Below are 27964 nucleotides of genomic sequence, written 5' to 3' on the forward strand. Positions count from 1 at the left end.
GACGAATATGCCAACAATGGGCATTTGGTCTAGTGGTATGATTCTCGCTTAGGGTGCGAGAGGTCCCGAGTTCAATTCTCGGAATGCCCCTTTTTTGTGTCTCTCTCTCGGGCTTCTCTCTTGGGCTTTACTCTTCTCTCTCGTTTTACATCTTTGTCTCTAGGGTTGATACTGGGCTTTACTCTCCTCTCTCTCTATATCGGGCTCTCTCTAGAATTGATATTGCCATATTGGGATTTCGTAAAAGGTGTGAAGTTTTAATTCACAAGCAGCAGCAGCTATATCGCATCGGCGAAAGGTATGTTTATCAATTCTAATTCAATTTTACAAAAAAAAATAAAAAGTTTTTAATTTGCAATGAACTTTCACTTTTGGATTATCAGCTGAATTGGGGGATATCATCGTCTTAACTTCGAGTACTTATATTGGTGGAGATGATTTTTTAATTCCCATTTATGTTGTTCAATTTGAATGATTGTTGTTTATTGGTTATGGTGTTGCAGTTGAGTGTACGTAGTCTTGTTTTTTTTATTGGTTAAATTAGGGTTATTGGATGTGAAAGGAATTCAATGCGGATTACTTCTGATGGAGTTAGCTAGTGTGTAAAATCAGTATAAAATTTTGCCTTTTATTATTACTACTAGTATATATGCATCGATGATTAAACTCAAGAGCACACATTTTGAGCTTTTTGTGTAAATTCATTTGTAAATGTTGAATTTAGGTCCCCTTATCATCAACTGCGTTCATGGAAGTGAATTGGTAATGTGGTATATTTGCTTGGTGATGTTTCTCTGTCACCGGATTATATTAAGTTAGATGATCTAGGTCAATCTAGGTGATTCTGCAATAGCATGAGTTCACAGTTCCTCAAGGGTCGCCCTTTAGCTTTTATTTATCTTTATTTTTATTTTTTGAGCTGGGGAGTGTGGATGGGCATTGAATCCCGGGCCTTACCTATACGAGACTGGGTTTCACCGTTTAGCATTGTAACATGAAAGATGGGTTGTTGAATAACTTTGTGATTCTGTATTGTGGTTGAGTCCATCTGTATTAATAAACTTTTTCAGTGCAGAATGGAAAATGGAGAGCATTTGCAGAGAGAATCGAAAGAGGAAATCGTTGCTATATATTCAGATTTCATGATGAGGTTGAATTCAACTCTTGTGCACTTGAGATTTCTGTTGCTAATTGTATTTATGGTCATCTTTTGGGTGTGAGCCTCAACCATTCCCTTTCTTCGATGCTAGGATCGGACAATTTGATGACCTAGTGTCTGTGGGTAGCCGGTTTCTTGTCAGCTTTCAGCAAGCTCTTGGTGAGTGAATCTGCCTGAGTAGCAATTGGAGAGTCGGACAGATTGATTCCGATCATGTAATAATTAATTGATGAATGATGTTAGATGATAAGCAAAAATTATCTGGCAGGGTTCTTAAGACGGCCTCCAATCGATAAGACTTCGACATTGGTGGAGCGCATTATTAATGCTCATGGATCGAGAAGGTTTCTGTCTTATTTTCAAGCTGGATGTGCCCACAATCATGACAGGGTACAAAATGTGAGCAAGTGTAAGTCTGTTACAGCATTCATCTGATATATGTATGCTTAAGTGAGTTAATGCACCCAGTTATCTAACTATTTGATGTCTCGTAACGAAACAGCTTTCCTCACACCATACTGACTTTATGTGTATCACCCATGATCCTAGATATATGTATCTTTGAAGTTTTCTATGTGATTGATTTGTTACAATATCTTCTATCATAAGCCAGAAAAGTCTATCTGACTAAAATTACCTTCTCATCTCTCTCTCTCTCTCTCCGAAGGTCCTTTTTTTGTTCTGTGTTTGGACTAAACATCGATATTCTTATGTGGTTACAATCATGATAGACTTGTTGGTGTTATGGAGTGAAGAGAGCAACAACGAGATGTGTGTTCATTGCTATTCCGTGCTGTTTCTGTTAGTGCCAGTTGAGTGGTCAGGATAAACATAGCAGCATGCAAGTTCACGATTCAATCTTAAAAAACTGCTCTCTATAGGTTCTTGTTGTTTTGTAGTAATTGCCAGTGTTGTGATAGCTTTGTTTTTTGCGACTCAATCTTGTTTGTTCTGCTGTTTTCCTCGATAATTTGTGAATTTCTTGCAGAAGTGCATACATGCCATCTTGGACTTCAAGACTACATAAGTAAAGGTAGCTCTTTCACATATTTTTTTTATTGCCCAGAATCTCTTTCGATATAGAACTGTTATGAGATCTCAAATCTGCGATTTCTTATCTTTGCGACTTTCGTGTATCTGCAAGGTCGTTAATATTATGCAAATCTGACAAAGCAAGCTTTCTCTTGGAAGTTGATATTTCATTTGTTCTATATTGAAGTAGCTCTGTACTTATTTTTTATGGTTTTCTGAGTTTAGCTAATTGTTGAAACTGAATATGATGCTGCAGCTAAAGTTGTTGTCGATGAACTCGAATCCTTTCTGGGAAATGCAGCATCCGTCGTGCAAACTTCAAATGATAACAACAGAGAAGATAATAGTTTCAACTCAGTTTTATATATTGCTTCATCTGAGCAAACTGCAACTGTGAAAGATGAAGATTTTAATTCCAACTTGAATTCATTTATTACTTCAACTGACCAAGATCAGGGAAGACCTGATCTTGAACACTATGGTACCATGATGGCTATCATATACAGTATGGTGAAACAAGACTACACAATGCAGGTAGACGTCCTTCGCCTTTTGCTGGCCACAACAATCACTAGGCGTTTCTTGACCTATCGTGCTTTGCAGGACCGAATAGTCTCCTCCCTCAACCTCAAGTCTTCACAGGAAGAACTGGAGACCTATTGCCAGATGTGGTCTCTGCGGCCGTTTGTAGACGATGACATGGTGCGTAGAGCTTGGAATCTCGTCCCCGGGCGCTGAGGTTTTCCGGCTCATTAGTGTGGAGGCTCTTCTTTTGGTAGAGAAGGTGAAGATCTTCATTTTCTTCCGTTGTTCCTCACTTCTAGTTTGGACTATAACTAGTTAGTAGATTTAAATGTAGTTGTTTTGAATGAATTTATGACATACTCCAGTATGAAACATCAATAGAAACAATGAAAGAGACCTAAATATTTGGTTAATATCGTGAATTGTGTATCCTATTACTATGAATGAAAATGGCCAACTTTTTTGTAGTATAGTCAGTGCATAACTGATTCCCTTAGTTTATCGTAATTTTAATTTTATTAGGTAGTACGCAGTAAATTGATTTTTTGTACAATATTTGTAAGATAAAATTCATTACTTTATTTATGAAAAAATTAAATTGTATTTGCCCAATTGAAAAGTGTTATTATAAAATTAATTGTATTTATGAAAATTATTAAGTACTACTATGATTCATACATATAATAATACATTTCGTTCGGCGATAAATAAACGAGAAATTATGTGTTACATACCTTATGTGAGCATCACTATGCGTTGTTCGTTTTGATTTATATATTTAGTTTAATTATAATACATTAAAAAATGTTATTGCAATTTTTAATTTCACAAAATTCATAAAAATCAAAACTCGATTTCGTCGTTTTCTCTATAATTTCAAATAAATTAATAAAATAATAAATCGAGCTTTAATTTTTATGAATTTTGTGAAATTAAAAATTGCAATAACATTTTTTAATGTATTAGAATTAAACTAAATATATAAATCAAAACGAACAATATTAAACGTGCATTAAACGAGAGTGATGCTCACATAAGAACCTCACGCAGGGGAGGTAGCATATCATTACTCATGAATAAACTACTGCTACAAAAGTAAATAAAGTTTGCTAATATTACAATAGATGGATTATCAATTGAATACAATTTGACATTTCAATAAAACAGTCAATTAGTCATCTGTAATTATATAAATATTGAAAAAGTGTTGAGATGTTAATGTAGTAGTAGTAGTAGTAGTATATGTTTACTAATTGACACATTATTGAAACCAAGATTTATACAGTGTATCCCAATTATCATTGCTATCCAAACTAATTCCCCAAAAACCGCCGCCATCGCCGCCGCCGGCGGTGAAACGTTGAATACGTGGAAGAAGGCAAGGCGGATCTCGTCGAAAAGGCCGGCGCAATAACAGATTCATCTTTCTACACACAGAACCACTCCAAATATCTAAGCCACGGTAGCTCCAATTTGTTCACTTATTTCGAATTTAAATTTCGCCGATTTTGTGATCAGTAATCATATGGCAAACTGTATAACTGGAAATTCTGTATCATACATGTGCTTGTTCATTTGTTTTTAATGAATGAAATCCATCTCGGTTCATATATCTTAGTAAAATCAACTATTTTTTAGTCTGTGTAGGCAAATTCAATCTTTGTGTGATGTAGTTTGCAATCATGTGGTAAATTATTATGCATTACTCGTTGTGTAGGAAATCAGCATAATCTTATCGTGCTTATCTATGATTGAGCTAATGATCAGTTCGTGAATTTAATAAACTTTATTCGGTTCTGAGCTGAATTTAGCTTTGTTTGTCGCAATTGGAGTACTTCTGATGGATGAGCGTTGATTCGGGAGTAAAACTGAAGGGGCTTATGGGTGTCTTTAATGGATTTCTGTAGCAAATTTTGAATAACCATTTTTTGTAACTTAAAATTAGGATGGGATTCAAGTATCTTGGTTGCAGAGTTAAATTAGTAATTGGAACTAAACTTAATTCATTTGTTTAGATGGATCTGGTGAAGGCATCAATGAATGGCGCAACCAACGTAGAAGATATGGCTACGGTTGATGAGCTGTTCTCGAAGGTTGAGCAAGTAAGCATTCTCGTTCAGTTTATGATGGTCTGAGTACTCAGCCTACATGATGCAATGATGTCATTTTATTTTATATTCATATATACTATGAACTTTTAAATGTTTTTAGTAAAAGTAGATTAAAATGGCACTCATATATGTTTTTAAGATCTTAGTTTGAGCTAATTCGTCGATTTTATTACCTGCTGGCCTATATTCTTTTTTGCAGAATGCAGAATTCAATTGCTTCACTTGCTCAGTCTAATGCCACGACCGTTATATGTGTTGCATGCATATTCTCAAGCCATATTTTTCTTGTCTTAATCTATTCTCCATCTTGCAGCTTGAGCAAAGAGTAAATGAAGTTGAACAGTTTTACTCAAATGCAACTACAAAGCAACCAAGCACTTCCAGAAACACTTCGAAAGTAAAGGAGAAGGAAAAGGAAAAGGAAAAGGAAAAGGAGAAACATGTTTTTAGCATGAAAAGACTACAACAGGATGCTTCACGTAGAGAAGCTGCTGCTGCTAAGAGAATGCAAGACCTTATGCGCCAGTTTGGAAGTGTATTTCGTCAGGCAAGTCTCTTGAGTTAAGTTACTGAACAGTGTCATGATATGACATGCAATGGGATTTTCACTACAGCTTCCAGCTTCTTCTAGAATATACTCCTGGTTTATGTGCATAGTAAATTTAAAGAACTTTTTTTGTGCTACTATTTATGTTTCCAAACTCCTTTTCCATATATACAATATGATTTATGGGATAGAAAAGATTTATCATGTGCCTTTTCTAGTGTTTAGATCACGGGGCTGCAGAAGTTGGCTTGGCCCTTTATGCACCCAGTAGATGTTGCAGGACTTGCGTTGAATGATTACTATAAGGTAAAGCCTCCTAGATTCTTTACCCAAAAATAAAAAGAAATGCATATGAAAGATATACATTGATCCTAGTTTACAAGGTCTGTAGCTACGGACCTTTCCTTCTCAACTCAGTTTGAAACTTCGAACTTGTATATTGTGTATATATTTATTTCCTAAATTGCAGATATGAACACAATCACTCAGAAAGTAAAACAAGGACTTACATATTTCAAAAGTCATGTACAATGGTCCATGGGGTCAAGGATTTGCTTACTGCATTAGTACATTACAAGTCTGGAAAGCTTGAGAATTTTTTTAGAATGGATTCTAGAAGCATCTGATTAATCACATAGTATTGATTATACTAAACCAGCATCTCTGGTGATTTTATGACAGTACTAGAATGGCTTCAAAGTTGATAATAGTGCAATGTAGTTCTTCCGTGCAAGTTAACCATTGACAGTTTTCAAATGGTTATAAGAGAACAGTTCAGAGTTGCAATCTGATTAATGAAATGTAATTTAGCTTTCTCAGAATTGAATTTCTACCATAGGTTTTGTGCCAGTATGGGAAGCAGCACTGCATATTATTATTGAATGTTCAAATTATGATACCTCTACGCCCACTCTTCCCCCATTTGGAAATTATGTAAATGTTTTATGCTTAACATTTATAATCAGTGCCTATATGTCTCATTTTATACCTGGAGTAATCTTCATGTTTCAGATCATTGACAGACCAATGGACTTCAGTACTATAAAAAACCAAATGGAAACCAATGATGGTACTGGATACAAGCATGTCCGCGAGATATGTGCTGATGTGCGATTGGTTTTTAAAAATGCAATGAAGTACAATGATGAAAAGAGTGAAGTTCATAAAAAGGCAGTGCGATTACTTGAAATTTTTGAGGAGAAGTGGCTAAAGTTTTTGCCAAAAGTTACAGAAGAGGTAATTATTTCCGGGGTACTTTATGCCCCCAACGTAGACCTTCACATTAGCTGCTCATCCCAATATTCCAAAAGCAACTTATACTTATAATGTATTTGAGATATCGATCGTACATCTGTATTTTAGGAAGAAAGACAAGAACAGGAGGAAGCTGAAGCAAAAGCAAACATGCAGCTTGCTCTGGAGGCTTCTCATGCGAAGCTGGCCAGGGATATAAGTACTGAGGTAAGATAAATTTCAAATTTTTTAGCACATGAAGAAAAGAGAATTTGTGTAATCATGTAGATGTTCATGATCACTAATGTGCCATTTTCCTAAATGTGTTTCAGCTTTATGACATTGATATGCATATAGACGAGCTCCGAGAAATGGTTGTTAAACAGTGCAGGTTAGTAAGTGTGGATGTTTGTTGAGAATATTTTGGACTGCTTTCTAACTCGTCCTTTTAGACTAAGCAACGCTCATCTACAAGGATCTATACTAATGGTGCTTTATACTTGTACCCCCCAACACCCCCCTACCAATTCAACCGTTTTCGAGTTTATCTTGGCATAGACATTGAAGGAGAACAATAATAGGTGTAACTACTACTAACTACAAAAACTTCCTGTTAGAGATAGTTGGTTCTTCATCCCTTCTTTATTCCATCCTTGCTTAATATCACAAAATAAGTCGTCTATATGAATGTGTCTTGACATGATTTAACTTTTTTTTTGTCTCAAGCTTTCTGCTCTAATCTTAGCAAAAAAGGTTTAAATCGGCTTGTTTTATATTGCTGATAGTGTTTATCCATCTGTGCTGCAATTTACAGTTGTCACTCTTCAATCCACTTCCTTGTTTAAAATTGCCTTACAAAAGTACCATGTAATTTTATCTAACACGTTTCAGTGAGCTAATTCCTCCAGGAACATAACTATAATGGAAAAAAGAAAGCTAGGAGTTGCTCTCGCCAATTTATCTCCTGAAGATCTCAATAAGGCACTGGAGATCATAGCTCAAGGTAACCTCGACTTCCGAGCAAATGATGAAGAGGTGGAGCTTGATATCAGTGCTCAGGTTCTCTTCAGCCCCCTACTATTTATCTTCAACTGTGGATGGTGGTGCAACATATTCTTCTCTCTTCTCTCTTCTCTCTCTCTCTGATCAACACTCTCCTTTTTGTTTGGTACATTTAATAACACCTCTCTCTTTGAGCACAGAGTGAATCAACGCTGTGGAGGTTGAAGTTTTTCGTGAATGACATACTAAAAGAACAGCCTGGAGGTTCGAGCAAAGATGCCAACAACAATATCTCCTCTCCAAATGCTGCTGACAACGATCATAATATCATCTCCAAGCGTAAGCGCTGGAGTTGTGATGCTCTGGCCAAGACTGCCAAGAATAATATCACCTCGCCAAATTCGCCTGACAGCGATCATAACATCAACTACAAGCGCAAGCGCTAAAATTGTGATGCCCTTGCCAAGACTACCAAAAAACGGAAGACAGAGCCTTCGTTGTAGTGCACATAAACAGAGTCTAACTCGAAGATAGACGGACAACCATACAAGTAGCAGATGACTGAGGGCTACTTTGGAATTTGAGGGCAGCTGCAGAATCTGACCTTTGAAGCCTCGCGGTATGGTGAATTCCCATACCGCCCTTGTGATTTTTCCTTGAATTAGTTTTATTAATTCTTAGGATATTGCAATGACTACAATAAATGACAAGAGATTTGGCTATTTGGGTTTGTGTCTCTGTTCTTGATTTGTCCATGATGGGATTTGGCTATTTAGATTAAAGTGTAACGTGTCATGGTACATTACGATAAATTATAAAATTACAATTCGCATTTAGGTTGAAGTTTGCAGTATGATTTTCTATGATGAAAATTTCAATTATATTTATTTTAGGCGACTTTTAATATAAAATTAAGTACTAGTACTATCTTCAAGACATACTAACAAATGTTCACTAGGCAATTAACTTATCCTATTTTATGTTCAAATTAATTGGAAATAAACAGTGCACATCATTTAGAATTTGACATCAATTAAACTCAATCCAATTTGAATTTATCATTAAAATTTTATTTAACATCATTAGAGAGTTTTCAAACAAAAAATCCATCAGTCAGTGAATGTCCATCTCAATTCAACTCAGCTTGTGTTTTAAAAAATATATAGAAAGTTGATGGTATAAATTAGCAGTGTGAGTAAATCTTGACTATTCTTTAAAAATAGAGACTTTGTGAATATCACGAGTTTTAAAGTGAAAATGAAAGAGAAAAGTAATGAGTTTTAAAGCGAAAATGAAAGAGAAAAGTAACCAAGTATAAATGAATAGTGAGACGTGTTACTATTATTTATAGAGGTAGTATTGTACTATTGTAGGAGTATCCGAGTGTGTGATAGTAATATGGTTGAAAAAAATAAGTGGACTAATTTTGAGTAATCGACAAAAATGATAAAGAAATTTATGTGGGATACATTTATCAATAGTAAAAAAGTTAAGTGCTGGGTGCATTGCGCCACCACACACAATAATTGCCGAAATTCGAGGTGAAAATATCACCATCAAATGGATTCGTACTTCGCAGCAAATCAGAATTCTCTCACTCAAACTTCTCACTCCAAAAACCGCCGTCTTCAATCCTGATGGCGGAGAAACCGAAAGACGCCAAATTCTCAGCTCCCGCGGCGGCGCTCACTAGCGCCCAGCTGGATACCAGCAAGGCCGACCGACGCGTGTGGATGATGAAGTGCCCCCCCGTCGTCGCACGTGCCATGCAGAGCAACACCACTCACCACCAACCCCCGCCGCCGTTACCCTCCGACCCTTCCGCCGGCCAAATCTTTGCCAAAGTCGTCGTCGCCGTCGATCCGCTGCATCCTAACGACGACTTGTCATCCACGCAGGTGTATATGTGTGTGCGCATTTACACTGAAATGTGTGAGTATGTGTCGACATGTGTTGCCCTATGTTTCTCGATTCGATTTTGAAACTCTCCGCGCTGCCTTCTTTTAATTTTTTGTTAGCTCTATTTGATCTTCAATTGCAACGCACTGAATTTTGTGAAGCTTGTGGTGTTTCATAGAGTGTGATTTTGCATGCATGGTTTATTTCATTATTATTGTTGCTTTTTATCTCAATTTCACTAGTTAATCGTGTAGACTGATTTTCTTCTGGATTTATACTGGACGGAATCTCATTGTGCTCATTTAATTGTTTGGGAGGAAACTAATGATCTCTGTGGTTTATATTTTGGAAGGTGGCGCTAACTGTGAAAAATGTGGTGGTTTAAATCTATTAATCCGATTTGTCTCAATTTCCTGTTGAAATCCCCCAATTTGACACATACAAGATCATATCTTCATGGTTGTACTTTATTTCTTAGCTCGGTTTGGACTTTGGAGTGATTACCCCCAATTTGAGACACACGTAGTAATTTATTTATGGCTAGAGTGGTGTATGTTATTCATTTGTTGTAGCTCTGCTTTGTCTTGATCTTTTTTTTGCTTGCTGTTTCGAGAGTGGTGTTTGTTCCTTTCTCTTACTATGTCTGGTTTTCCCTTCATTCGATAAATGATCACCCTACTGATCAGTCCTAAACTGTTACAATCCTACATTGTAAATTGTGAGGTTAAGTAACTTAGAGAAGATGCATGCAAAACTGAGAAATCTCAAATTGCATAAACTTGACAAGGACGTCATCCATTGAGAAATTTGTTTTATCAAAGTTCATCTTGTTGTGCAAAGAGTTTCAAACTACTCCCTTCACACCACTGCTTAAAATGACATTCATTGTGATTAAATTTCTGCAAATAACTGTAGTTTATATGGTTCTATCAAGGTGAAGATGTTATTGATAGTTAAAAACCATCTTTAGTTGTATTATTGCTTAAGTTTTTTGGTCGCTGTAAGTTTTTCTGCATGTTACTGCTATGGTGCAGTTTACATGTGTGGTATGAGGAAATTGTTTGGTTGGAGGAGTCAGCCTTATACAGGGTTGTTTGTGTCATCTTAAGTGATGTATAAATTTAGAGTAAGAGTGATGTTTCAATATATTCTGTCTGATTTTTTGGATATTCTGCCTTATAAAAAGCAACTCATATATTGGCAGCTTTTGGTAATTTTATCTTCATGTGCCACTATAGAGAGAGATTTATAATAAGAACATACTACCTCTAACTTAGATGTGGTCCTAATATGACTTGACATGGAGTTCGATATGCGAACTGAAATTGGGAATTATATTCGTTATATTTACACTTTTTACATCATTGTTAAAATTAATGAAGGATAAGTAAAGAAAATTCCGTTTTAGGATGGAACACCGGTGATAGGTGAATAATATCAGGATATTTTTAATAGCTACACATGTCTCCATTTTATGTGCAAAACATTCTCTCTATTAATGCATGTAGGGTTAAGAAGGACCAGTGGAGTAGCCTTTGTTTTCCTAAGGTTTGGTGGAAGAATCCATATTTAACTGTGCTCCAATCTCTTGACTTTGACTCATTTATCAGTTTACTATGGAGTTGGCTGGCATTGGAGATAGGAACTTGCTGAAGCGCTACTCAATGGCCATGTCCACTGATTTTATTCCAATGTCTGTATTATCTGAGTCATCTCAAGGTCACTACTCAATTGACACAGTTGATGTGTTACACGTTGTTTATTATTCTTTTCCTGTAAGTTAAAAGGTCAGACTTTTGAATCAGGGCCAGAAGCAACATGCTTGTGGTTCCAACTTTTCTTTCAATATTTTATCCATGGATGCTATCATATTCGAGACTTGAATCATAACTTTAAGCATTTGAAGACGTCGTTTTTCTGCTAATTATGTTTTAATATAGGGAAGCCTTCTGTGGAGGGGACAATCAACCATAAATTCGACATGAAGCCTCATTCTGAGAATATTGAAGACTATGGCAGATATTGCAGGGAGAGGACGAATAAATCTATGGCTAAACCCAGACAAACAAGGGTAAGTTGTTTATTGTTTTTCTTGAACAAAGAGTTTTCATCAAATAGTAAGTATGCAGCAGTGCAATCACTATATATGTGACATTCTCACTCTCTGTCTCCCTATATTTTTTTCTTCTCTCTTCTTCTGTCTTCGCCCCGTTATGCAGTTCATTAATGATGATAGTGGACTCCGTATAAGATCCATGCAGGGAATGTATGATATTAAGACCACTGGGTCAACGGTACACTACATTGTCCATTGTTTTCTGTTTTCTATGAAATGCAAGTTTGTTTAACTATTTCTTTATGTGCACAACCACACTAACATAATATAGATGTAACCCATTATGAGTGTATAGGAGAAAAAATCTCAAGCCAAGGGGTCAGAGTCGAAAAGAACTAGAAAAGACCCCGAAGAAATGGAGAAGATCATGTTTAGGCTCTTTGAGAAAAAGCCAAATTGGACACTAAAACAACTTGTTCAGAATACAGATCAGCCTGAGGTATGCCAGCTTTTTCTTGATCTCGGGAAAACAACAGATTTCACTCCATTAGCAGCAACGAATCAATAATAAGCTTAAGCTGTTATATCATGCATCATTCGTAATATCATCAACATCTGCTGTTAGTCACTCATTTTTATGCATATGTCATCCCATGGGCTACTCATGTGCATATCCGCTTATGTCTTGCATCTAGCTAACGGCATTGTAGTTAGTCCGCTTATTGCTTAATTTCTGGTCATGCAATAGATCTCTTTACGACCCTAGCATTGCTCAATGACTAGTTGTTTCTAATTTCCCTTTCCAAGAAAAGATAAAGTGGTCAGCTCATTTTTGTCATAGCTTCATCTTTGAGTTGTGCATGATATTCTTGCTCAGTTCACCCTTGAGGTCGAACGTAGCATATACTACACAGACTGATGTCTCTTCAACGACATTTGTGGCAGCAATTTCTCAAAGATATGCTCAAGAGTCTGTGCGTTTACAATAACAAGGGAGCCAACCAAGGAACGTACGAGCTTAAACCTGAATATCGGACAGACGAGACCCCCGATGCTAGTTAAACTACATCATTTTGAATGATGGACATGAGAGGATGTCCAAGTTTATCAGCAACTTCCTTGGTATTGTGATGTTGTCTGTGGTAAGTGGTAACCTCTAAACTTTGAATATTTAGTCATTTTGTAGTCATTCGATTCTTGTAGTAACGTTCTTGAATGAACTTATATATCTGCCACTTTGGACAATTAATGTGAACTTCTTCAAATTCATTTTCCTCCCACTTAAATTTTTTTCCCTTCATTATATAAAAGTATAGTATTTTTTGTTTTATTTTCTTGAATATTTTTGTTGATTATTTGATTATTTCACTGGTGAAAAATACTAATTGAGGAAACAGCAATTGAAATTGCATTCCCAATTCATGGAGATCCATGGCGATCTGGAATCATGAGATCTAAATGTTTTCTATTTTTGTGGATAGTTTTTATTTAAAAACTGTTGTTATTTCCACATCCCAATTTAAACATGGAAAATGTGGAAATGGGGTTGGGCTGCACTGGCTCGTCGGTAGATAGTTAGATTTTTTGGCTGGCTCGCATGACCCTACTCGAGTTATCGTATGGTCCAGTGTGCTCGGATCGGGCTGGGCCGACCCACCTATTCTACATCTCTAGCTCTACTTGTGGCTGTGAATAATATCACACCTCATATATTATTGATAATCACTGTAGTGTGAATGCTATATTTAAGACTTTGTTCTCTGATTGAAGTTTAATGTTATATTACTAACTAATTATTCTACTTTGGAGTATATTTTGTGAACTCCTTACGTGTCAATATTAAATTTTTATTAGCAATTTACTTCAGAATTTTTGACTGAAAACACTACTCCTTATTTCTAGGAGTGGTTGAGTCAACAACCTCATATTTAAAAAACAATTCTATCTACGTCCATCAAGATTTTATAACTGAAGCTAATAGAATACGTTTAGGAACTATGGTTTACAAACAAATATATATATGTATATATAGGCGTGGCCAAAGATTCCACGAGTTGGTCATTTTGTAACCATTTTTAATTTTTTAATGTTCCCAACATAAATGCCTATGACTAATGAATACTTTAATATTATCCCCTAATTCAATAGAAGCTCCCTACAAATGTGGGAAATGACTAACTATCCAGGGTCCATCAATTATTAAATAAATCCATTCTAAAATGGGTGACTATATTTCTGAAATGGACAATTCAAATTAGACAAGATCCTTCTACTTCAAAATAATGTGTTTCATATTTCAGTCATATAGTTACACTCCAACTTTTGCTTTTCATTAATATGCCCCAACACATCAAAATTTACAATAGAATACTAAACTTATCAGTTATCATCAATGTAGCCTAAATAATCTCATAAATTTAAATCCAACAGCCAAAACAATCTCATAAGTTAACTTATAACCGTTTAGAGGTGACTAGTGTTAAGTTGCCGTAAAACAATAACAAATCATCTCGATTAAGATATCAACAAATGAATAGATTTAATTTAGCTATAGATAACAATTCAATAAAGAAACAAGTTATGAAGATTATAATATTATTCGTTTCTAGTGTAAACAGAAAAATACTATGATCTATATAGAAAAATTCCGAATTCTCCTTCTAACAGTGTCTCATGCTTGAAACAAGTGTAAGAAGTTGAAATAAAGTTGCTAAATTCTCAATAATTTTTTAAAATTTCTTTCCCAAGCTGATGGCTATTGTTTTACCGTAATTTTCAATACATTGAGATATATTTATAAAAAGGTTTAAACATTGAACTATACAACGATATATTATTTGTTTTAAAGTAATTCAATTAATTAGTGCAAATCACGGCTGTAAAACGTGAAACCATCAATTTATAGGGGCCAAAACCGAATAATGATTTTTATCGGGGCACAAATTATAATTTTATAAAAAAAAGAACACGCAGATGTTAGTTGACCAACGAATTTTCCCAAAATTGAACACAAAATTGGAAAAGTAATTCGTCAGAATCAAAGGAAGACTGCGGCATGCACTCGCCCAGCCGCCCGGCTTGTGGCGTTGATGCGGTCGCTTTCTCTCTCTAGCACACGCCTCTCTCTCTCTCTCTAGATTCCTACTACTTGTAGCATTTCAATCGTATCACAATTCCAACTTCTTTACCCAACCTACTCCATTTATCTCTCCCTCCCTTTTCTAGAGATCTTTTTCATTTGATTTCAGCTCATTTCCGCATTTGACTTGTTGCAATTAGGTGTGGCTCAATTTCTCGCCTCTGGCTCTGCATTTTGTTGTTGATTTGATCGTGTACTGTTTGTGAAATTGAGAGTTTGTTGTTTAATCATATGATTGGGATTGTGTGTGTGCGTGTGTGTGTGTGTTCTAGCTGTAATTCTTCAACTTTTATGGTTGATATTCTATGCTTTTCTGTACTTTACTTGAGTATATGTTGCATTGTTTTGTTCATTGATTGGCCTTCAAGTAAAGTGAAAAGGAAGGGGGAGAATTAATAGGAAAAATGTTGTTTTTCTGATCTTTTATTGTTTTGATGTGTTGTTTAAGGAAGGTGCTTGGAAAGGATGATTGATTATGTTGATCATATTTTGATAATGAGCTAAATCAATTTTACACATTCATAAATCATAATTGTTGGTTTTCAAAGTAGAGCTTTAAAGAATGGTGGTTTTGCTTTTCTGATGTTTGTGAAGTTATTCTATATTTTGATGTTTTGTGATTAAACTTGTGCCTTGTGCAAAGATCATGTACAAAATCGGCCTATGAATGTACTAGGATAGTATCTAGAATGCGTCCGTGTTTAAAAGCTGTAGATACTTGTCTTGAGATCATTTTACTCCTCACATTGATGTTTGTTTTGTGCTATTGTATACACATTTCTAGTTGTTCGTATACACAATAAGAGTATTATTTTAGCTTGAAAGTAGTGTAATCTTGATTTGTGTTTTCCTAGTTCTGTTTCTTGTGGTTTTTATTGTGTATAAACATGTCTTATCTAATAAATCACTATCATTCTTTTGCAGATCAATTGAATTTTATTTGATGGATTTCGCCTTTGGGAACTTCAATGGTGACTGCTCTCCTTCCAGCGAGGAGAGTGCTAGGTGTCCGTTTTTGCAGAACATTAACGCGCCAACTAGTTTGTCCTTCTCAAGAGCCATGGCTTTCCCTGTTCCGGTAAGTTGAAGATCGTGCTATACTTCAAATGTTAATACATTCATTACTTAGTGTACCCGGTCGTTTATATCTTCTTTGAATGCTTTGTATTGTCTTGATCTCAATTGTTCGTTCCTTTCAGGTGAGGGACGGGAAAGGCCCTATTTTTGAGGAGGGTCCAAATTTTGATGTGGCATTCAGGGTTTTCCACGGGCAGAATGGTGTCGTTCCTCTTTCTGAGAAGCCTTTTGTTCCCGCAGAGAAGCCTCATTCAGAATTATCGTCAGCTCAATTCAATCCCCTGGCTGCAAATGCAGCAGCCATCAGCCTCTCCTCCTTTGGCCACGGAGGGCCTTTCGGATTTGATGCGTTTTCTGAGATGTGGAAGAACTCAAAGAAGAAACAATCACATTCATCTAAAAAGGATTCTTCTTCAAAGGTAGTAATTGGATATGTGTAGTTTTGTATTAGTTGTCATAGTCCTATTATGACTTAACTAGCGATTATTCCTTCTTCGTAACGAAATTTGAGAGAGTCTTGTGTGAGACGAGTCATGAATTGGATCCAAACACTAAAACTCAGTCTATGTCGTTGGATCTTACGTGTTTTTACTCGTCAGACGGTCTTACATGAGTTTTTTGTTAATGAGTTTAGCTTTTGTGTAGTTTTCTTGAATGAGTTGTTGTTTGAAGCTAAAATCATTCATGTTCCATTTGTCTCACAGTCTTCCATATCTTTCAGGGAGGTAAATCGCAACACGAAGCAACAAGCAACGAATGGTTGAACAACGGGAACTGTCCCATTGCAAAGTCATACCGAGCTGTGAACCGCGTCGTCCCTCTCGTAGCAAAGGCGCTTCAGCCCCCTCCTGGGGTACACATAAGGTGTCCTCCGGCAATTGTCGCCGCCAGAGCCGCCCTAGCAAAAACAGCCTTCGCTAAGAACCTCCGGCCACAGCCACTGCCCGCAAAAGTACTCGTTATAGGCATGTTGGGCATGGCAGCAAACGTGCCTCTAGGCGTGTGGAGAGAGCACACCGATAAATTCTCGCCTTCGTGGTTCGTCGCGGTTCATGCAGCCGTGCCGTTCATAGGCATGCTCCGCAAAACCGTGCTGATGCCGAAGTCCGCCATGGCGTTCACCATCGGGGCTTCTATTCTCGGGCAGGTGATCGGTTCGAGGGCGGAGAGGCTCCGGCTGAAAATGATTTCACCAGCCGGAGCTACTCAGCACAGTGCTGCCGGAGTTCATGGCGGCCATTGCAGTGAGGTTGAGGCTTTGAAACCGGCTTCTTTGCTGGTTTCTTCTTCATCGGCTCATGTTTTCGGCTAAATTTACAAAGGTTTCACCATATTCCAAAGCTTTGCTGAGTTTTACACCTTTTAACGAGGATTTAATACAAAATGTAATGAGTTTGTATTTATTCTATACATGTATCAATGAATAATGATATATTTTCTTGCCTTGCTAGTTGCTACTATAGACTATAGTAGCGTTTATTTCATTGAATTAGTGAACAGATCAATTAAATAAAAAAAAGCAGCTCTGAAGTGCTATCAAGCTACTCTTTTATCCTTTTCTCTTGTTCTTTGAACAACCTAATTGAATATAGCAGGAAAGCTGTTTAATGTTCAGCAGCTTTTCACAACAATTATAACATCATTGTTGTAGTTTTCTTCTTATATGAGTGTATAACTATATTTTAAAACATCTTCTTACCTCAGTGGTTTTGAAACATGTAGAACAACTTAACTCTACCAAAAAGTAAGGTCCAAAGTATATTTTTTATGTTGATACTTAATTACTACCACTAGATGCTTTCTAATCTTCAAGAAACATAAGTGAATGTTTATATAAGGAGCACTGTTACTTTTGTGGCATCAATCATCATGTAAGAATTTCCCACTGGTGCAGATGATCCTCTTTATGACACAGATGGGCAACCGAAGTATACAGATCAAGAAATCGTCAATGAAAGTTTTGCTCAAGATGGGTATGAATAAGTCCTGAAATGTTATCATTCTAGCTATATGACTTGTTTCTGCTAGACATTGTCATTGCCTTCCTGCATGGCATGCATTTATCATATATTCCAATATGAAGCAGAAGCCTATACTGCTATTGATATTAAAGAAAATTCACAATTATTGTTATGGGAAGAGTTTTCCTCTGTCCATAAACAGTGATTGAAACAATTCTGTGCTATAAAGTTGAAATACCTGCTCTATAAGTGCAATATTGTTGCATCTGCTACTAATTTCAGATTTGGATGTAAAAATTATATATCAAGTTTCCAATTGTTGGCATATTGAACATGGTTTCAAACTTCCGATGTGTCAAGTCAGTATTCTATATAACCATTATTTGCTGCTTTTACTTATGTTTCTACTATATCATATATAGTTCACAAGGCAGTAGTGGACACTAAATTCTAATAGTATTTCACTTGATTTCAGAGGTTACGAGAGGCCTGAAAAACCCGTTCATGGTGACTGTGGCTACCATCTACATGCTCATCATGTAGCTTTTGCACATCCTGCAACAAATGAGGTAGTCAAAAAGGGGGGAAAAATAATCTTCTTTACTTGGTTCTTTTCAGTTAACACGTATGTTTTTCGTTTCAGTTACAATTGATCCTTTTGCATGGATCAATGGTCTTCTAGTATACAACATTTTGCACATGATGCTTAGCTAATTTATCTCTTCCATTGAGCAGATGACTGAAATCATTGCTCCTCTCCCACCTATTCTAGGTATGTAAACATAAGGGTTAAATTTGTATCAACAACCCGTCTCAGCACTTCCAATCCTCCCAATTCCAATACACTCAGTCTCCTCTGTCTGAATCTGATAGATTCACATGGGAACAGTTGATGGGTACACCAGAGACCCCGACATTTGTTGTAGTTAAATTAAAAAATATAATTAAAAAAAGTAAACAATTTTTTTTTGGAGAGGGCCACATTTCGTGGCCCTTGTTGTTTTTGTTTATTTACCATTGCGGAGGGCCATGGAGAGCCACATTTCGTGGCCGAGCCAACTTTGGTGGTCTTCGAGGGCCACCATTGTGGACCCTCTCTCTCTCTCTCTCTCTCTCTCTCTCTCTCTCTCTCTCTCTCTCTCTCTCACACACACACACACACACACACACACACACACTATTTCATCTTGCCGTAAAACAGTCTCTCTCTCTAGCAAAGAGGGTCATTGGACATTGCATTGTTAAATTTTAAAATGGGGAGTAAAGATGCTATACATAAGAGTGGGCATACATATTCGGTTATTGGGAAAAGAGGAGGGCCGGCATAGCCGCTTTTGACACGACAAGATATTGTAATAAGGATATTTAAGCAAAGTTGAAATATTATGCTAATACTATAATCAGATTTATTCATCTCGAGTCACAATCAACATTTTTCTTTATTCCACCAACCTTTTCGTTGAAAGTCAGGAGTGGGTAGGTTTTGACTCGCAATCAAAAATTTGATAGCCACACCACACGTGATTTGTTTTACTTACCTCTCTTACATAGACTATACAGTATACACAGGAACCAGATTTACTCTGAAAATATTTCTACTGAACAATAAGATAGTGAAAGAATAAAGATGCACAATCAAAAAATCAGTAACATATCCAGCAACACAAATACAGAGACTAAAATATTACTCCCACCACGAATAAATGACACAGTTTTCCATCTCATAACCGAACAAACAAAACTAGATATGCCATAACAAAGAAGGTGAAAAGAGATGCTAATTAAGTAGAGCTCATACCGTTGTGAAGCTCATTGGGGTAATGATCCACATTACAAGAAGATGCACTGAAACAGAAATTTCTCTTTCTCCTCCACATCTATTTGACAGATTATTTCTGTATCCACCAAATACAACAAATACAACCGGCTCCTGCAATATTACAAAATCTAGAAATCTTCTGACCCAAAAAAAGAAAAGAAAATTGGATGGTTTCTGGAAACTGTCCACTACTCTAATGCTGGCTGCTGAGTTGGTGACATAAAAACTATAATACAATGCGACAACAAGCGACCTTATCGCACGGTGGCCTCTGATAAAAGCCTTCTTCCCGCTTCTACTACTTCCCCACATCCCCATTACTCGTCGTCCATGCATCGTCTTCTCTAACTCCACTGCCTGTCTGCATTCCTAGGTTTTGAGCTTTTGCATAGTGCATTTTGATGGCAGCAACAGGGTCAGTAACGCCAGGGCCCTGACCAAGAATCCCCCCTCTCCCAACAACATTGATTCCGACCCCAACTACTCCTCTCGATTGTTGCTCCATGTCTAAGGCGAATGGAGGCAATTCTCGATTCCTTATTACCTGGTAATCTGCTACTCCATTGCTGCTACTTGGATCCCTGCTTGGGTATACAGAGAGGCCGTTTAAGGAATGGTCATTGCTTCTAATGACTCCTTGTAGAGTTGGCTGATCTAATTTCGCAGCAGGCATCGGATGATTGCTGAAGGCGGCAGGATACTTGGCTAGCAAAAGAGCTGAGTCAGGCAGAGGAGTAAAGCCCGTGTTCGTCCTGTTCCCATCCCAAAAACCAAAACTCCTAGGACTATTATCAGAGACCATATAATTATTACAGTCAAACTTTGAACGAGGTGAATCTAAATTAGTGGCCTTTTGATCACTCCTGAATCTCAGGTTCAGTGTCTGGCAAACTGGTTTGTTGTGCTGGTCCTCACCGCCTTCCCTTTCTGCACAAGAATCAGGTTTCTGTTGGGTTGATGTCAAGATTTTTCCGAATAACTTGACATCACCATTCCTGGAAGGCTTCTCCGCATCAGACGAGCTCCCTGAATGGGGTCTCGAATGGTCCCTGCTCTTATCTTGGGTTGGATAGGGTGCCTGGACTTCAGCCTGATGCTTTGGGCCGGTAACACACTTCTGAAGGGAGAATTCTCTACGCCGGTCTGTATGAAACTTATCGTCCCGCTTGGAGATATTATGAAGTGGTATATGTTTTTTGCAGTTAACATCCCCATTTGTTTCCTTCACAGTCTGCACAGAAACCGGGTAACCCCTGAGTACTTGTGAAAATTTATCTGGATCCGGCTGCTGGTAGCCTGAAATACGCTGCTGCTGGCCATTCACTGTCCTAACACTTCTCTTAGGATCCTTTTCACTGATCCCATTAGAGGCAACATTTGACAAAGCACTAGTACTCGAGTGCCTCTGATACTTGATGGGCACAGAGAACAGCGTCGATGACTCCACAGAAGCAAAGTGGTCATTCTGCTCTGCTGAGATGGGACGAGATTTTTCTGAACAGGTTTGGGGGTCGGCTTCCGTTTGGCATCCAAATTTAATTTGCATCAGAGAATGTGCATTAACTGAGGGATGGGAAATATTCCGAACAACCTGAGGGAAAGACTCAGTCTGATTTACTGCAGAGCTAACGGAAGTAATTTCAGTGGAACTAGCACTCTTGTCCTGAACTTTTTTGCATTCCACATTACCCTCAGTTAAAATAGGCCTTTTCCTTTCGTTGTCTTCCCCTTGAGGCCCATTAGAAATCTCAGCCACAGCCTTGCTATCAGCCTCACTTAATATATTTTGCTGGCCACTGTTATCTCCCTTGTTAATTCCTATAGAGTCAGTTTTGGAGAATACGGCCAATGTTGTAACTTCAGGCTCGTGTCCACTTGCATGGTTTGCACTATCATGCGTTACTTCATCCACATTGACGTCTATAGCTGGATTGTCATTTGTCACAGCATTTCCCAAAAAACTCTCCCCAACCGGTTCAACATCCATAGAATCCAAAGGGCATGGTCCCCCATTACCAACACATCCACTACAATCAGGCTTCAAATTGTGTTTTACTGCTACATCAGATTCATTACTCAGCTTAACATCCACAGGTGGGACATCCTCTTCCATCCTGCAATCTGAACCATCATTTCCAGTAACTGAGCAGGTTTGCACAACACAAGCACCTTCGGTGTCACTATTGCCTCCATGACCGGCATCAGAGACACCAGTGCCAACCCCAGGCCGAATCTTATCCAATCCAAGACACTTTCGAGCCTTGCTGAAGAATATCTTGCACTGCTCACTGGATCTTGTTCTGACACATTGAGATATCATTGCAAAATCCTTGCCACAAGATGAAAGAGTCTGAACAAAGGCAGATTTCTCCTCATCAGTCCAATCAGTAGAATCCATCTCCCCACAGCTCTCATCGGAGCATTCGTCATCAACATTTTGTGTAACATCAGGAGTCAAAGGCCGTTTCACACAGGAACCAACTCTCTGACATTTCCTATCCTGATACCCATCGATAAGGTCAACTGAGCTCGTGATGCAGGAACTCATAGCCTCAGATGATAAGGAAGCACATATACCAGCCAACACATCAGCAGCCACAGTTTCATTGTTGTACATATCCAGACTGTTTGATCTCTGCAATGGAGTTTCACCCCTTGGTACTTTGTGAGAACTAGATGCTCCAAAACTGATCCTAGATGCACTTCTCTGCTGAGTTTCTATGCCATCATTGACACTAGCTGCAATCATGGAAGCTTCACCAAGCATAACAAGAGAAGCAGCATTCACTTCGCGATTCCATCTTTTACCACTGCCTACCAAGTAGGTGCTAGATTGAGACTTCTTTTGCTTTGCAAACTCTGGCTTCTTCCTAGCTCTCTCAAAGCTTTCCGACTTGTGATTCTTGTAGTAGAACTCTATGCAATCAGCTATTGTTTTATGTTCCAGGAAAGATGCAATCTTCCCAAAGTTTTTCCCAAAAATAGCAAGCTTATCGATGAAAAGTTCCCTTTCTTCAGCAGTCCATGGGTTGATTATAGACTTCTCTTTTTCAACAGAACAAGGATCTTCAACCAGTGCATTGTTAGTAATAAACCTTGACATCCGTGTCTCCTTGTCCAAAATCAAAGCTGGCATCTTTAGAGCAGCCCGACAGGGCTTGAATGGCGACTCTGAAAGCAACCTGGTAGTGTAGTCAATTACTTCTTCTGCAGGAACTGTTGTGGGGCACCCACCTGCAATACAGTATTGGGAAATCAAGTTCAAACAAGTCCACAATAAAGTAAATAAAAGGAGGTGTAAGAATAATGTCCACAATAACTCCAGCAAGTTCACGTTGCCATTATTGAAGTTGTGAGCACAAATTATAAAGGAATCCAACAAAAAAAAGGGTATGAGCAGAATAGGAATATAAGAAGCAAACAATTACTCACCAGGATAAGATATTCGAGCTCGATTGGCAGAACGGTACTTTCTTAAACCAGTATGACTTAGATCAAACTTCTTATGAGACTTTCCTCGAAGTTTCCTTATTGAAACTACACGGCCTTCATTCCAGAAATGCTGAAATACCTTAAATTTGAGGGTGACAATCTTCTCCCTGAATTTGAGAGACCTCTTTTTCTTTAAAAACTTGTCCTTAATTACCAAGGGGCCACTTTGTAAAGAAGAGGCGCCTAGTAAGGAAGAAAAATCAAGAAAACTCTGCTGTGCGGGCAATAACTTATTCAACTCCTTCATCGCAGTATTTACAGAGTTTCTATTTGAAGACAAAATAGAGTCGTAAATATGATCCACATCAGAATGTGTATCACCATCACAGGAAAGACCACTCTGACTAGTCTCAATAAGTTTATGATCATCAGTACAACAAGTTTCATCATGATTTCCAGGACCGTCCTCCAAGCATTGCTCCGGCCTATGAACACTACCAAACTCCGATCTCTTGTTACCTTCAACACAATGCCGTGGCTCAGAAGGAAAGGCATCTTCCCCAGAAGGCAGCTTCTCAACCAATTTAGATGTAGCACTACCTGGACTGTCAATTTCCTCATCTTTCACAGCCATATGGCTATCCTCCAACGCAGCAGCTACATTTTCAAAATTCGTTGCTCCAGATGAATCAACTCGCAATGGGCCAGGTCCAATAGTGAAACTAGAACCATCAAGCCTCTCTTCACAAGGTTTCAATCGGCACTCTCCTGGTAGCAAGCTGGAATCAGTTGGATGAGGGCCATTGGGTACGAGTGACCTCATCTCAGTTTCAAGCGAATCAATTTCTGATTCAGTCACCTCAATTGCTTTTAGGATGTTAACTTTCCATACCAGTAACTTATTTATTGAGGTGGACCGTGCATAACCAGTTTCCACAGATCTTGGCTCATCAGATTGTAGCAATTCATTTATCAGAGAGCTTAAATGGGCAATAGATGTGAGCTCCAAGTTTTCCAAATTAAAAGCTGGTCCGTCATACTGAGCATGGGACATAGCACTGGGTGAACAGCTCCAATTTGCGGTATCATGATCCATATTAGCAGCCTTGGCAGACTCTTTTTCCTCAATACCTGTGAGGTACAATAGATTCCATATGAGAAGAAGATAACCTTTAACATGTGAGGACAAAAGGAGACAGCTTAATCAAGAAAGATACTCCCTCCGTCCCACTGAAGATGACCCACTTTCCTTTATAATTTGTCCCAACTAAGATGACCCATTACTAAAAATGGAAACACTTTTACCTCTATTTTTTTCCTCTCTCTTACTTTACTCTCTCCACTTAACACACAAAATAAAGCAGCATAAATCCTATGTCACCCAAGGAAGGGGTCATCTTCCATGGGAAGGAGGGGGTACCAGCAAAATCTCAATTGTCACAGTCAGGTAGATATAGAAGCATAGTTCACCAAATTAGGAAACATATTTACCTAAAATGAGAAATTTCTTTAAGGGACCACTAAAGTGAAAATAATTTCACTAATGGCACGATAATAAACATGTAAGTGATAAAGTGAATAGACCCCCCATCCAGAATACAAGGATGCAAGCATCAACTATTTTTACTCCACTATATAGTATTCCCCTTGTATGTGAGCCATGAGACACTAACTTAAATCCTCTGGGAGTAACATCCAGATAATCACTTATTAGCTTTGTGTTTATTGCACATCCTACATAATTGTAGATGAGATCATGGGCATTCTCAGCCGAAATTTGATTAACTCATCTCTCCAATGTCTATACAACCCTTTCACAGCAGTTATCGTGTTGGCACTCAATTTATGCAATAAGAAATAGTCAACACTACATATAAGAACCAAATATTTTTCATCTTCAATTATTGGAAGAGGACAAATAAGAGCATGAATATTTGGTCTTCAATCAAAACACAAACTTATCAACTTTTGGTATAAACTCAAAACTAAATGAAGAGGAACCAAAAGACCCTTTGTGATTGCAGTCCAGCTTTAACAATAAATTAACAAAACAGAACCCTGAGAGGAACATTTATAAAAATAAAATAAAAATCGGTTATCTTCTTATTTGACAAATAAGATAAACTAGCATGTTCACAGCTTTGCTTCACGAGCTAATTAAGGTGCGTCAACAGTACACTAAAGTAATTCTACATATGATAATATGTGGCATGTGAACTACTTGCAGGAGTTGTGTGTAACAGAAGCCACATGCATGAGCAGTGCCCACTATCAACTTTTCCTCAGAATGCAAATTGATTAACTAATCACATTTTTTTCTTTCACACTCAACGATAGTGCATCAACTGCTACACAGGGTATAGCCAACACTCAACGATAGTGCATCATCTGCTAAACAGGGTATAGCCAGGCAAATGGTCTCTGACTAACTAAAACTATAGTAAAGGAAAATCTATTGTGGTAAGAACAGCCGTAATACATTAGCTTGCATTTTTTATGAAACAGTTTATTTCCTTGGCAGGACAGACGTTTAAATCACTTTTTATTTCCTTTTTGGGCTAAAAGGGGCACAAACAGGTAATACCAATCAAATATAACAGCACAGAAAAGGGACATATACAGAAGTTAGGAATATATACCTGGCGAAGAACTACATGCAACTGAAGTGGGAGTAGCAGATTCAGTACAATCAGAAAAGCATGCAACTCTTGGGCTCTTATCAAGTATGTTGACAGAAGGCAACTGCATGACTTCTGTATCACTCACACAAACTGTCAAGCCATCTTTTGTTATAACATCTTCAGGGCCTTCAACGTTCTTCTTTTCATATTTTGCTAGACCCTCACCCCAGCCCAGGCGCGGCTTCTTCCTGGAACTGGTCTCATCAGAAACAGCCGGAGCAGCTGGCACAGCACAAACAGCAGCCGGAGACTGAACAGGTGTCACTATCTTCTGCTGAGCATCAACTACTATCTCAGATTCTGCTCCCATACTCTTGGAGCTACTCGAATGGCTCAAACCAGATCCCCTTGAAGACAAGCTTCCAGACCGGCTCCATTTAAGTGGTTTCCAATCTATCGATCCCAGGCCATTTTCTTTCTCTGACTTATGATCTGAGCTGGCCGGCTCATCACCACCATCCTCATTCTTCTCATTGTTCTCTTTCACAGGAGGCGGAGATGGACTTGGTAAGGGATCAGGAGGAGGATGACAAGATCCATTACTTTTATTGTTGTTATCATGACATGTCTCAACATTCTCTACAGACTTCTGAGTATTAACCTCTGCGGTGGGTCTCCCAGGACCACTCGCACCGGACGACGCAGCAGGTTCCCAAGATGTCGACTTCCAGTCTCTCTGGTTAAACGATGCTCCCCTATTTCCCCTGCTATTTCTAAAATACCTTCCATCTCCACGACTTCCGAAAGGGCGAAAATTATCTTCTTCTATGTTTCTGTCACCATACCTAGACCCGAAAGGCATAAACCCAGGACCAGCATCTTCCGGATACATGTGCCAACCACCCTGCTTACCATGACCTTCAGCCAGAAACATTCCAAAACCAAAAGAACAGGAAAAGAAACAATCAACACAAGAAACATATATATCCCTTACAAAAAACCAAGCCATTCAAATAACTTAAAACACCAATTTATAGTTACATATTTTCAACAAAAAAGATTAGCAAGTTAGAGCTCAGATCTATTGAAACACCACCCACTCACCAAATTACAACTGCTAGCCTCTATATGTCACAGATCTGCTTAGATAATTGTCTATAGAAACCTCCCCTTCGACTGACTCATACAAAATAAATCAAGCCTCTGAAATAAATAATTATGCTTAATTATCTGAACCCACTTTTACCCCCACACACAGCCAAAATCATAAACAAAAAACAACCTAATTTTTCCAACCAAGAACAAGAACCTATATTAAATTTCTATAACCTAAAATTTTCTAGATGAATTTCAGTCCAAAAGGCAAAGAAAAAGAAAATCAATTCCACAAATTGACGACTCACCGGGCGGGATAGGGCGCGAGCGGAAGTCCGAATACCAGCGCTGCTGCTGCTGGTGGTTCTGGTTGTGGCCGTGGTGGTAGGGCGTGGGGTGCGGCGGCGGCGCGTGCGGGTGGTGGTTCTGCTCCCGCCATCTGTGTGGGCCCCCGCCGCCGAATCCCCCGCCACCGAAGCGCGGGTCAGAGCCGGATCTCTCGTGCTTCCGGAAATCCCTTCGATCCCAGGGCAATTGCTCCGGCGGCATCAAAAATTAATTTTTCTCCTGCTCCCGTTTCTCTCTGCGGCGCCGCCTCTCAGTCTCATCCAAAACAGGACTCTCGCGCCTCGGGGGAAAATCAACGGCCGCTGAATCACCGGCGGGGAGAAATCAGGGTTCCAGAGCCGAGCAATTGGGCGAATTAGGGGCGGAATTATGTAGGTTTTTGTGAATTTTTGCGTTTCCTTTCTGCGTTGGTTTTTTTTGGGGGGGGGGGGTTGGAAAAGAGGAAGAAGGGAAAGAAAATCTGGGGTTAGGGGAAGTGAAATGATAAGAGACAAAGAAAAAGAGGAGAGAGAAATAGTAGAGAGATGGAGAGAGTGGTGAGAGAGTTCTAACCTTCTTTTCTTTTCTTTTCTTTTTCTTTTTCTTTTTCTTTAGGGATTTTGTGTTTTTTTTTCCTTTTTCCTTTTCTTTTTCTTTTCCATTTGGGGGGGTGGGATGAGGTGAGCTGATCCAAAATACGTTGTGCAGTGAGAAGTTGTACTTTCTGGAAAGCCTATTACCCCGGGTTTTTTATTTGTACGTTGGCTTTTTATTTATTTTAAAATCAATTTGTATGTTGATTTTTTGATTTATTTCGCTACCTTTATTGGAGTTGTGATAATTTATAAACATACATGTGGATTTACTTTATTTCTCGTTTTGTTACTTTATAGTTTATATATTGATGATAATGATGATTTCGTATTGTT

General features: G+C 38.2%; 5 protein-coding genes and 1 non-coding gene across 8 annotated transcripts; 5 read left to right on the forward strand and 1 right to left on the reverse strand.

The window, feature by feature from the left end:
* Positions 1–18: 18 nt before the first annotated feature.
* On the forward strand, positions 19–90 carry TRNAP-AGG. The gene has a single exon. It is a non-coding gene; the product is annotated as a tRNA-Pro (tRNA).
* Positions 27–3186, forward strand: LOC121763257. Of its 2 annotated transcripts, none has more exons than XM_042159232.1 (7): positions 27–298; positions 1076–1150; positions 1251–1318; positions 1428–1568; positions 2151–2192; positions 2448–2725; positions 2795–3186. In XM_042159232.1, exons 1-7 carry the CDS (start codon positions 84–86, stop codon positions 2927–2929), a joined length of 954 nt encoding a protein of 317 aa, XP_042015166.1. In that variant the 5' UTR covers positions 27–83; the 3' UTR covers positions 2930–3186. The 2 variants fall into 2 exon arrangements, with proteins under 2 accessions (XP_042015166.1, XP_042015167.1); XM_042159233.1 differs by having other exon boundaries at positions 160–298; positions 1071–1150.
* A 785-nt stretch (positions 3187–3971) lies between these two features.
* On the forward strand, positions 3972–8452 carry LOC121765942 (transcription factor GTE6-like). 2 transcript variants are annotated; one of them, XM_042162240.1, is made up of 9 exons: positions 3973–4178; positions 4732–4818; positions 5141–5374; positions 5600–5680; positions 6386–6610; positions 6737–6835; positions 6940–6998; positions 7516–7666; positions 7810–8452. In XM_042162240.1, exons 2-9 carry the CDS (start codon positions 4732–4734, stop codon positions 8053–8055), a joined length of 1182 nt encoding a protein of 393 aa, XP_042018174.1. In that variant the 5' UTR covers positions 3973–4178; the 3' UTR covers positions 8056–8452. The 2 variants fall into 2 exon arrangements, with proteins under 2 accessions (XP_042018175.1, XP_042018174.1); XM_042162241.1 differs by lacking the exon at positions 5600–5680 and having other exon boundaries at positions 3972–4178.
* Positions 8453–9203: 751 nt separating this feature from the next.
* On the forward strand, positions 9204–12833 carry LOC121764632 (general transcription factor IIF subunit 2-like). Its single transcript, XM_042160654.1, has 6 exons — positions 9204–9507; positions 11119–11227; positions 11449–11579; positions 11728–11802; positions 11920–12063; positions 12510–12833. Exons 1-6 carry the CDS (start codon positions 9247–9249, stop codon positions 12624–12626), a joined length of 837 nt encoding a protein of 278 aa, XP_042016588.1. The 5' UTR covers positions 9204–9246; the 3' UTR covers positions 12627–12833.
* Positions 12834–14587: 1754 nt separating this feature from the next.
* LOC121766063 lies at positions 14588–17225 on the forward strand. The gene is made up of 4 exons (XM_042162395.1): positions 14588–14843; positions 15628–15781; positions 15903–16199; positions 16502–17225. Exons 2-4 carry the CDS (start codon positions 15647–15649, stop codon positions 17090–17092), a joined length of 1023 nt encoding a protein of 340 aa, XP_042018329.1. The 5' UTR covers positions 14588–14843; positions 15628–15646; the 3' UTR covers positions 17093–17225.
* Positions 17226–19465: 2240 nt separating this feature from the next.
* Positions 19466–27510, reverse strand: LOC121766160. The gene is made up of 4 exons (XM_042162511.1): positions 27017–27510; positions 25632–26531; positions 22993–24123; positions 19466–22794 (listed from the first exon to the last, which is right to left on the reverse strand). The coding sequence occupies exons 1-4, from the start codon at positions 27255–27257 to the stop codon at positions 19859–19861; spliced, it is 5208 nt and encodes a 1735-aa protein (XP_042018445.1). The 5' UTR covers positions 27258–27510; the 3' UTR covers positions 19466–19858.
* Between the last annotated feature and the right edge of the window lie 454 nt (positions 27511–27964).

Source organism: Salvia splendens, chromosome 14 (genome assembly GCF_004379255.2).
Source record: "Salvia splendens isolate huo1 chromosome 14, SspV2, whole genome shotgun sequence".
In the NCBI taxonomy this organism is placed as follows: domain Eukaryota; kingdom Viridiplantae; phylum Streptophyta; class Magnoliopsida; order Lamiales; family Lamiaceae; genus Salvia; species Salvia splendens.

Coding starts and splice junctions, on each gene's coding strand:
- LOC121763257 (XM_042159232.1), top strand. CDS start 84: ATGCCCCTTTTTTGTGTCTCTCTCTCGGGCTTCTCTCTTGGGCTTTAC. Junction 1,569..2,150: donor GGTACAAAATGTGAGCAAGT/GTAAGTCTGTTA, acceptor TTCTTGCAGAAG/TGCATACATGCCATCTTGGA. Junction 2,726..2,794: donor AACAAGACTACACAATGCAG/GTAGACGTCCTT, acceptor CGTGCTTTGCAG/GACCGAATAGTCTCCTCCCT.
- LOC121765942 (XM_042162240.1), top strand. CDS start 4,732: ATGGATCTGGTGAAGGCATCAATGAATGGCGCAACCAACGTAGAAGAT. Junction 6,836..6,939: donor CCAGGGATATAAGTACTGAG/GTAAGATAAATT, acceptor AATGTGTTTCAG/CTTTATGACATTGATATGCA. Junction 7,667..7,809: donor AGCTTGATATCAGTGCTCAG/GTTCTCTTCAGC, acceptor CTTTGAGCACAG/AGTGAATCAACGCTGTGGAG.
- LOC121764632 (XM_042160654.1), top strand. CDS start 9,247: ATGGCGGAGAAACCGAAAGACGCCAAATTCTCAGCTCCCGCGGCGGCG. Junction 9,508..11,118: donor ACGACTTGTCATCCACGCAG/GTGTATATGTGT, acceptor CTCATTTATCAG/TTTACTATGGAGTTGGCTGG. Junction 11,803..11,919: donor TTAAGACCACTGGGTCAACG/GTACACTACATT, acceptor ATGAGTGTATAG/GAGAAAAAATCTCAAGCCAA.
- LOC121766063 (XM_042162395.1), top strand. CDS start 15,647: ATGGATTTCGCCTTTGGGAACTTCAATGGTGACTGCTCTCCTTCCAGC. Junction 15,782..15,902: donor CCATGGCTTTCCCTGTTCCG/GTAAGTTGAAGA, acceptor CGTTCCTTTCAG/GTGAGGGACGGGAAAGGCCC. Junction 16,200..16,501: donor AAAAGGATTCTTCTTCAAAG/GTAGTAATTGGA, acceptor CATATCTTTCAG/GGAGGTAAATCGCAACACGA.
- LOC121766160 (XM_042162511.1), bottom strand. CDS start 27,257: ATGCCGCCGGAGCAATTGCCCTGGGATCGAAGGGATTTCCGGAAGCAC. Junction 24,124..25,631: donor TGCATGTAGTTCTTCGCCAG/GTATATATTCCT, acceptor TGTACCTCACAG/GTATTGAGGAAAAAGAGTCT. Junction 22,795..22,992: donor AGCTCGAATATCTTATCCTG/GTGAGTAATTGT, acceptor ACTGTATTGCAG/GTGGGTGCCCCACAACAGTT.